Source organism: Mytilus californianus, unplaced genomic scaffold, assembly GCF_021869535.1.
Source record: "Mytilus californianus isolate M0D057914Y unplaced genomic scaffold, xbMytCali1.0.p SCAF_12, whole genome shotgun sequence".
Taxonomy (NCBI): Eukaryota; Metazoa; Mollusca; class Bivalvia; order Mytilida; family Mytilidae; genus Mytilus; species Mytilus californianus.
The window spans coordinates 42,231,764-42,242,894 of NW_026262604.1; the positions used below are offsets into that span (position 1 = coordinate 42,231,764).

Here is an 11,131-nt window from a genome sequence, read left to right on the forward strand (position 1 = left end):
CACTGCATCGAGTGTGATACGATATTCATCAACTCGAGACCGTTAAAAACAATTAATTTCACTGTCAAGAGTGGATACATATCGTATTACAACAGATTTGATGGTGGAATCTGTTTCCCTAATGACTTTAAAACTTATATTTATTCAGGCAAACTTATTCCTTTTTCAAATCATCTGCAAAAAGATGTGTTCTTCCTATGTGACGTCATCAGACATGGTCGCCTTTTTTTCATGTCATCACAATAGGAAATTCCGAGGAAAACAAGAAAATTCGACGTCATAATCGTATTTTGACCAAAAAAGGACTGAGATCAAACAAAATAGAAATAATCAACATGTCAGGAAAAAGACAAATCGTGTAAGAATTAGCAAAATAGTCCTAACTGTCGATAAGGTACGTACATAGCACATAACAAATTGTATTCAAAACTAGATCATTGTTGCGTAGGTACATGTAATATATTTATATATATATATATATATGTATATCTAGTCCTAATTATGAACGTACATGACACTTTGGGAAGTGTAATCAAGACCTGAGAGATATACAAATAGTCCTACATGTATCTGTCGTTTAGGTGCGTACATAACACATTTTCAACGAGAATTAAGAGGTCTGACAGATATATATATATATAGTGTATCCTAAATTGAGGTAAATTATATGGTCTTCCAAATACCGTTTTGATCCCTAACATCACTGAAGAGACACTAATTGTCGAAATCCGGATATGGTGTACTAATCTATGCACCTCATGTTTGTGGTTTAACATCTTTGCCGCAAGTTTATTGTTTTCTATTTAGTATTAGATTAATATTCAGATCCATTCTGTTACGTCTTGTGATCAATTTATTTGGCAATCGTCAATGGCAGTCAGCAGGATTTATTTAAGAACATCAGTTGTTCGACCTGCTAGTCAAATGCGTTTTGTTTAAATATACTTTTTCACTCTTTTGGTCTTTTGGAAAATGTTGTTTGTGCTGTATTTAGACCCCTCTACAACGAAATTTGTTTTACATGCACACGTATAAAAATTGCGGTTTTTATCCTAGGCAATCATAGGTTTGAACGTTGTTTTCAATTAAGACTTGTTTATATATTTTCGTTTTGGCTTGTATTATATTTTCCCTCCGGTTTTTATAATCCGTTCATCCTATTTCGACTCTTTGAATTCAAGAGTCTATTCTAAATTGAGGTAAATTATATGGTCTTCTAAATACTCTTTTGATCTCTAACATCACTGAAGAGACATTAATTGTCGAAATCAGGATATGGTGTACTAATATTTGCACCTCATGTTTGTGGTTTAACATCTTTGCCGCAAGTTTATTGTTTTCTGTTTAGTATTAAATTAATATTCAGATCCATTTTGTTACATCTTGTGATCAATTTATTTTTGCAATCGTCAGTGGCAGTCAGCAGGGTTTAAGAACATCAGCTAGTCAAATGCGTTTTGTTAAAATATACTTTTCCACTCTTTTGGTCTTTTGGAAAATGTTGTTTGTGCTGTATTTAGACCCCTCCTCAACAAAATTTATCTTACATGCACACGTATAAAAGTTGCGGTTTTTATCCAACGCAATCATAGGTTTTGAACGTTGTTTTCAATTTAGACTTGTTTATATATATATATACATATACCGGTCGAAATTTATATATACAGGTCTAAATATAAATATATGAATATATTTCTACAATTAATATTATCACAAGGTGACATACATTTAAAATTGAATAACGCAAAAAGTATTTCTTAGATTATCATTATATATGAGACATAAGCGAAGAAAACAACACGTTCCAAATATCATGCGTCCGTAGAGTTTTTCTGTCTTTTTCTGCTTTTAAAGTAATGAAGAGTGTTAACCATGTATATCAGGAAGAATTACACCATATGGTAAGACCTTCTTTTTATTTACTTTCAGAAGCAGAGAACACATTTAGATGTGGTAAGGAGTATATCCCGCTCATTGTTCAAAAACATTATAAACCGGATAGCTGGTTAGGGGCTCTGTTAGGAGCAAAGCTCTATATAGACTTCAGTGGAAAATACCAATTCGAACCAAAATGGAATGAGCTAGTCAAAGAACTTCAAGCCTTTAAGATGTTAACAGAAGGAGAGGATACAGTTGACTCATCAGAAGGCAAGTAAATTATATTTACCTTGAAATGTACACTAGATATTTCAAAGGAAAAGTTATAAAAAAACGATTTAAAAAATCTATACATAAAAGAGAAAAGTTAAATACCTGAACTTTTGGTATTTGAGATAGTGAGTATGTTAAGGGATTTTTTTTGGTAGAAATTCTTCGGAAACATAATATCTTAATGATGTAAATTGTAAAATGATATACGTCTTTATGTTTTTATATATGCGTCACTGGTGAGTCTTTTGTTGACGAAAAGTGCGTCCGGCGTACACATTTTTATGCCTATTCTTTATTAGGTTTCTTAACTAGCAAGACAAACAACCCACGATTGAAATAGAAATAAAAGGGACTTTTGTATTTGTCATAAACGGATATTGTAAAGCAAGAGCATACATTTTTTTGAATTATAAAAGCTAAATTTACCCTTAGAATCCCTTATGTTCCACAAATCATAAAAGGAAGTCCGTATACGACCTTCCATATCAGTTATACAGTTGGAAATATTGATATGTAAGTTTTGATTCAATGTCTATTCCAACTAGTTCCTTATAATCTCATTTGTGCAGAATCCAGGTTGACCTCGTCCTAGATTCTGCAAAATATTTTGCAAGTAATTTCTATTGTTTCAGCTTTTGTGTAATCTTTTTTTATTGTATTCTAAAACAAATGTTTTATATGAATTTAGATTGACCAATCAAAAGTGAGTGTGAGTTTTTCAGTTTATTGCACAACAGTTATTTTTGTTTTGAGACGGTTATTCTTTTAGAACAACGTTTTGTTTTATTTGGCGTGTTCATTTCAAAGGATAGCACACGCTTATTAAAGGTTGCAATTCTGTAAATACAGACAATGCAATTTCCCATAGGAACTCCTTTTGCGGCTAAAACTGTGACACTTTTACTATGAAGTTTCGTGAAAAATGATATCCCAGAACGGAAAGTTTATATGCACTACTATTTTATTCAAAGGTCAAAATATAGGGCTGTGCGGCATATTTTCAACATTTATATGCCCTGAACTTCTAAGAGTTTAAACTTATACTAAAATTCTATACTACCCTTACCTCCATTTTTGGGCCTCCTCAGAATTAAAATTTAGCCGCTACCATGTTTTTCTATACTGGTTACATTCCCAAGTGATGTCTCTATGAGATGAAATTAACACAGAGATCATCAATTGGAACCAGTACGTTAACAAATTAACATACCTATGAATATTAAATATCTCCCCAAAAGAGGCGTGGTTTGAAAAACAGCTGTATTTACAAAGTGCAACCTATAAGCATACAATATTAAAGACTTTTAACACAACAAGAATGAAAAAAATATATAATATGAGAGAAATGTTTAAGTCACTTGTCCCTATTTTTCAAAAAGTTCCAATATTTTCAATTGAACCATATTAATTTTCTGCAATTTTATGATTAATTGTGTTCAGAAAATAAATTTGAAAGGAGGTAAATTTGTTCAATGAAATCATATTTAAATCTCTTACGTGTGTGTTAGTGTCCTTCACTCTATTTAAAAAACTGAATAAATCAATATGAAATTATCGCAACTATATGTTTAACCTTATTCAGTATACTAGTAATCGATTGCACAAATCCTCGAATAAGATGTAATACACTCAAAGAAATAGTAAAAAGTTATTAGTAAAAATTAGACAACTCTATTTCAAGCAAAACAACTTAACTGACAAAAAGGACAAACATCGCAAACACGAGGATACGTTCTACTGCACCAACAAGGCACGATCAACATACCTTTGAATAGGTTGATATGGTATGATTGCCATTAAGACAAGTTTTCAACGAAGTCAAAATGCAGCAAACATATTATCTTTCATTCAAATATTCCTTGATTAACCCATAAGTTTTAATTGTTGTACTACAATAGCTCGATATTGTTGACATATTGTGCTTATTATTTATATTTAATTGAAAAAAGTTTTTTGACCCTTACGGATAAAACTGATATACTTGCCGTATAGGAGTTAACTCATTTTATCATATGTACGTAAAATAAAGTTGAATGGCATAAGAAAAAGAATCGACCGATTAAAATTTAAAAAAGTATGATCTCATTAGGAAAGTGAACATGAATTAATACCCCTTTCTAATAACACATTTATGCTGTTGTGCATCACACAAATTGGAATTGTAATATGCTGTAATGCGCTATATAAATGTATAGGACAGCCTTAAGCAATGTACATGATGTACATTGAGCATTAACGCTACCTCTTCCTTACTATGTGTTAACCATTCCGGATATTGAGTTTCTAGAACAATTCTGGTGTTTGAAAATCTGACGAAGCAAGTTTTAGTTTTACTTCGTGTTATTTGCAGGTGATTTTAATACTCATGTAGGTACCTACTTAGAGTTCCAGTTTTAACACAATCAAATAGAATAATAAAGTTCTATGTTGGAAGTGATTTCATTAAAAAGTAAAATAACAAAAAACCTAACTCCAATGAAAAAATCAGCAAAGCCCATAACACATGGCAAAATCAGAAGCTCAAACAAAACAACTGTCATATTCCTGACATGGTACAGTCATTTTCTTATGTAAAAAATGGTGGATTATACTTGGTTTACAGCTAGTTAAATCTCTCATTTGTATAACAGTCGCATAAAATTTGATAACATTGACAACATTGTGTGAGCAAACCAAACAGAAATAATACGTCAAAATGCAAAAATGTGGATACAGCAATCAACACTATGATATTACCTTAATCACTATAAATAAACAATTTGGTCAACAATGAAATACGAAATGGCATCTAGACATCCTATTGACAAAGCACATGAGCATAAGTGGAAAACTAAAAAATACAAAAAAACGACCATAGCACAATAACATAATAACGAGATGTACAACTACCTAGACACACCAAAAGGATGTTACTAAAAATTGATTAAACAGTAAAGGTTGAAAAAAAGACACTATAAAACGAAAGATAATGAACTAATTCAGTACCTATAATATATACTTCAAGGTTATTTTGTATTATCTAAGTCTTGGTATCTTCGGGTGAACTTTTCTGAAAAAAGGACGAGACGTGCTTTGAAATTAAGTAGCAGATGCGACTGATAAATACCAAAATAAGTTGGGAAATTTTTATCCCATATGTAGGTAGAGTTGGTATAATGCTGCCATCGTTGGAAAAATTCATATAAAAAATAAAATCGTCTCTTTTGTAGAAGATTCTTGTACTGAAATGACCGCTTATGTCAAATTTGAGGTTTAAGTCCAAAAATGAGGCGGAGGAAGCAGAGTCAGTTGTTTTTTTTTATTTCAGTTCTGGAGGGTTTATTGATGCAACTTAATTAAAAATGTTTTGATTGCTAATCGAAAGAACATTATCAATATATCTGAATGTGAAATTATATGATCTGGCTTATTTGATTTTCTTGTTTTTGAAAAGGGTCTGAAGGAACCCTACTATGTCATTATATTGTTTTCTAAGGGAAAGAGTACTTAAATACAACAACAGCGAATCATTGAAACCTGTTATAATTACTTTACTGGAAGCATTCTTATTAGAATTCCTTAAAGTCCATTTCTGCGTCACAAAACACATTTTGAAACTGTATGAACCTAAACCTGTATAAAACTAGCACATTCTTATGACCTTTACGCAGGGTGACATGTCGTTTCCATGAATTTCATTGAGTATCAAAATTACAATGAACCAAACATTGTCATGCCTAATATTCTTGATACAGATATTATATTGTATATTATTGAATTTCTTAAAAACATGTCTTTTCAAAAATAAAGAGGATAAAGAGAGATAATAGAAAAAGCAAATACATTATTTACTACCATTACCGTTAGTGGTCGCTGGTGTACACTGTACACTCCACAATTGCTTAATCTCCCGACAAATAATATCAATATTTGAATATATAATTATAGTTGCACTACCTGAATCAACTTCATCATCAACGATTCCAAAGACATTCACAATTGATGACGTTAAACAATGGCTGATCTCAAAACAATTAGAAAAGTAAGTGATATTTCATAACAGTTATATTTTATAATGGCCATACCTTCTTTAAGTACTGTACAGAGACTTTCAGTTGACCTTCGTTTTAATAATTATGAGGCAAAAACATCCTTAACGTGTGTTACAAAATGTAGAAATATCACTCAATGCTTAATCCACATCAAATTCAACTTGGACCTGAAAAACATACAATAACCTTAAAGTTACATGATTAATTATAAATACAGGTTGGCATACATATAGTTTTAGTTAGACAATATTCAGAGTGCATGTACATACAACAGTTAATATAAGATGTATTAATAAAATACCGACCGTGCTAGGGTTGTTAAGCCAGTCAAAGTCGTTAAACAATTCCATCATCATAAATTTGAAACGCATACTTATGTTTTGTTAGTTTTATTTATATTTATTTTTCTATAGTAAAATATATACTACGTGATAGCAAGCATACAAACAGTTGTGTTTGTGCATTATATTATGATTAAAGTACCAGAGATTATAACTGAATGTATATATTTAAAAGCAAAAAGATATGACGAATTTGCCAAGTTATATAATTAATCTGAAGTGCTGAAATATTTAAATTGTGGTACTATGTTATCATTGTGTAGCCGTAGTCGAACTCTTGTTGTTGTCAATATTGTACACAGATTCTGTTGTAAAACCACCAGGTTTCGCAGGAGGAACCCCATTTTTCAATGTGGATAATTCATAAATGGAATCTTGTAGTACTGTAGACAAATGAATGATTGGACCATACATAAACAACAAACTGTACATTTTGTCATTCAGTACCTCCTTTCCTGTCAAAGGCCTAAATGTGTAGTGTGAAAGAACATAAAGAAATAAAACGGAAGTAACTTTGGAATAACTCGACTGCATCTGAATTTTGGCCAAAATATTAACAATAAATGTTTTTTAATGACTGTTTAAAAAAGACCTTTGCCAAATAATTTCTTTTTGCACTACCTGCATGTTTCAGGTTTTCAAGTACCGTTGTCATACAAACATATTCATGATATTGTTGTGATTGCTTGTTTAATTGCAACACTATAATAATCAGTAAACACAAGAAGCAAGCGCTTGTCGCTGGCCTTTCAAACCTGAGAAAACAGCATTTTTTTTAAATCACTTCTTTTCCAGTTGATCGAAGAGAAAACTGTTCGAGTCGAGAAGTATACGTTCTAGTTCGATCTAGCTTAAATTGGAATAACGCCAATGTCTTTACGTGATATTTCATTGTAGACTAGTGTTCTGCAAAATGGTCCCTTAGTTACCATTTTCAATACTTTATTCATCCTTGATGTTTGGCTGAAGTATATAAATGTGGCCTACGCTTTGTGTTATCGGGCACTTAATTTTACTGAAGGTACGTCAAAACAAAACACATTCTTATGTAGCAACATTCAGGCAGCGCCTGCATACGGAGTAAATAGATCCCAGTTGATATGATACTACACATGGCTTGTATTTCCTTTCATGATTTCCTTGATTGTGTTGCTGCTCACAAGGAGGCTATTAAATTAAGTATTCCAAGTAGATAAGCTGGATGTTCAGTACTACTACCATGCCAAATATGACCAAATATAAGTGGTTTATGTCAATTTTGATATTTTTCTTGTGTGTTTTTTTTTCTATGACTGTCTTTGAACTACAAACACAAGATTTATGTGTTGTTGAAAGGGTTTTTTTTTTATATCTTAGATTAACATGCACTTATATAATAGATCATGTTGTTAGTTTTTCTATCTTACCCTGCATTAACACATCTTTGATTAAGTACTTTGTCAAGATACATGTACAATATGCATTCACAATAAGATAATAGATGAATATGAGAAAGAAAATTAAATAATGAACAGCTCCTTGATTGTTTATCACTTTTTTAGCATTGATGTAGTTTTCCTTACGGAAGAAAGAAATAGTTTAAGTTAATTTTGATTGCAGATTTCGAAATAATGATGCCATGGCAATCGAATTAAAATTCTGCATTTATTAATTTATTAAAGCTTTACATTTTGATTAATCATTAGACTTGATCACCACCACCCCCACCCCCTTTTAGCCAAATTAACACTATTTGTGGGATTTTTTTGATTGATTTTGAACATAAAAAAATTTGATTCGGACGCCACTTACAACTTTTGCCTAGAAGAAGCACGGATCTAATAATCTTAATTATATGCCAAGTATCTTTGATGAGTTCTATTACAGCTCGAGAAGTAATTATTCAAGTGGGAACAATCAAGATTTCGATATTCATAAACGAAAGCATAATTCAAAAATTCAACCCTTGCTGATTTTTAAAAAGTATCAATAAACTCAATTAGCAAAGTATTTTTGTAGTTGTTGTCAACATTTTGGAGACGTAAATGGTAAAGGGCTTTTACAAATGAAGAGTATGCGACATGATGTAAGTAAAGTATAAAAAATAACAAAAATAGCAAAATCAAAAGCTCAAACACATCAAACGATTGAAAACACAACAGTTATATTCCTGACTTGAGTAAAGAATTAACACAAGGTGCTGAATCTGCAATTTCCTCCATCAAGAACGTTGAACGTAAAAAAAAGCAGCATATGAGGTTTTCACAAAAATTGTTTTAACAATTGGTTAACGAATATGGAACATGTTATAGAAAAAATTAGAGATACACGTTCTTTTGAAAGTAATTGACAGTTTATGAATAAGTTGTGTGTCTATTGGTCAACAAAAACTCCTTTGAAAACTCTTATACATATAACTTAACGAAGCACATACGTTCACAATTCTATTTAAAACACTGATTTTTAGTATGTCACAACCGGGTATCCAATGAAGTGAAATTGATATCAAATGTTTCTGTTAGATTGAGGTTGAGTCACTTTTCAATTCAATAATGTGATAATAACACATGTTAACCGTAACTAAACTGAATCTTTGAAGAACGATAAATTTCACACTTTCGACTGAAAAAAGAATAAGAATAGTGTAGAAAATATAGCAATTAACATACACTCGTAGTATTTTCAATACTTTTTTAATTCATCAACTGTAAATTTGAGAATTGAATTAATAACATTCCACCAACAGTATTATCTACCAAGCACTACTGAATATCAATAATGCTTTATAAAGTAGAAAAAAGAAGAGCGAAAGATACCAGAGGGTCAATCAAACTCATAGATCGAAAATATACTGACAACGCCATGGCTAAGAAAGAAAAAGACAAACAGACAAATAATAGTACACAAGACACAACATAGAAAACTAAAGACTAAGCAACACGAACCCCACCAACAAGTGAGAAAGGGTGATATGTTCATTTTGTGGCCCTTGAATTTGAAAATCAAAAAATCTAAAGTATCACAATTATTCCAAATGACCCCTTTCATATTTTCTTAATCATTAATCTGTCTTATAACACTACTTGCTTCTTTTTTTCATTTTGTCTGTAGTTTGGCAAAAGGATATTTCATAAAAATGTGTATGCGTGTAAAATATTTTATTTGTTGTTAGCGATTACTCACACAATTTCTCCTCGGAATTATGTGTGTAATGGCAATATTTGGTCACAAAACGTTAATTCAGTTATGTTTAAGGAGCTGTAGGGACACCATAATTGACCTTTTTCGATTTACTGTCCAGCTCATATCAGCCTGTTCGATAATACATAACATTAACATAATTTTGAATGACTTGAGTATGGTTACTTTTTTGCAATTGCAGTGGTCACATCATGATCTTATCATTCCTCCTCTTTTTGTGCTCCATCAAAAACTAATTTCAACTTTCTAATTGTCAATGTATACACATAATATATGTACCTTTATTTTACAGGCACCAGAGTTTTATTTTAAAACACTTAGCAGAAAGCTCAAACTCAGTCTTGGTGAAATACTAAATTTTTCTGCAGCTCTAGAAGAATTGTAAGACGTGGTGCTTACATTGCTCTACATAACCCCCGAACTTGGTGAAATAACCAACCTTATTGCAGCCCTTCACAAATAAAATGACGGAATGTCTAAAATGATCCAGAACATTCAGCCTTCATGAAGTACATTACTCTAGTTTTGCACCTTTTCAACAAATATAAAAAAATGATTTCAAAAGTGAACCAGAATCAGATCAATTTTTATTTCCAGTTTTTTTTCTGTTTTTCAAAAAATAATAAAAAAAATAATAAAAAATAAACAATTCTGCTTATAATGAATAATTGACTAAATGTGCATTATTTTGTTGTTCAATAGGTTTTATCTCGCTCATATGATTATGGAATATATTATATTTACATTTGCTCACATATATGACCAAAAAGATGATAGCAGCATCGCAATGTGAAATATCCATTTCTACGTAGCAACATTCTTGCAGTACCAGCCATGCATATGGAGTACACATATTCTAGTTGCTACGATATTACAGAGCATTTCATATCATGCATTAAGTGTACTTGATAGAGGCTTGAAGTATAGATTACGGGTACTGACGTTGTTTATCATCTTAATAGCGTGTTAAAGCACTCTTTTATTTGTCTTTATGCATATTACTTTAACTGTGAGTCTGTTTTTGGTGATATCCATTTGACGTGACTCTCTACTTATGCATTCCGTCATTGTGTTATTGTTTTTGTATTCTCGTCTTTCATTTTGCTAATGTGCGTTGTCTATATGCCTATTTGTGGTTCTTTAATACATGTGACGTGGCTCTGTACTTTTACATACTGCATTGTGTTATTGTGCTATGGTAAACATTTTGTATTCTTGGCTTTTAAATTTTTCTAATGTCTTATATCTATATGGCTTTTTGTGCTTCTTTGTTTGTTTTTGTAGTGATTATGTTATTACATAATGTTGACCGCTGTTTCCCTATCTGTGACATTTTTACATATTATATCTGTTTGTTTTGTTCACACATTGTGGTCAATATAATGGAATTCGATGCGACTGTCGTACAAGTGAAAGGGTTTAGCTAGC

At 31.3% G+C, this 11,131-nt stretch overlaps 1 protein-coding gene across 1 annotated transcript in view; it reads left to right on the plus strand.

Moving 5' to 3' along the window:
• LOC127721834 (uncharacterized) overlaps nt 1-10,664 on the plus strand; it is a 32,206-nt gene extending 21,542 nt beyond the window's left edge. Inside the window, exons 6-9 of the mRNA XM_052228643.1 lie at nt 1,930-2,148; nt 6,079-6,172; nt 8,522-8,588; nt 9,996-10,664. Coding sequence (XP_052084603.1) covers nt 1,930-2,148; nt 6,079-6,172; nt 8,522-8,588; nt 9,996-10,088 — 473 coding nt within the window. The 3' untranslated portion in view covers nt 10,089-10,664. The remainder of the gene's footprint in view (nt 1-1,929; nt 2,149-6,078; nt 6,173-8,521; nt 8,589-9,995) is intronic.
• The last annotated feature ends 467 nt before the right edge of the window (nt 10,665-11,131 follow it).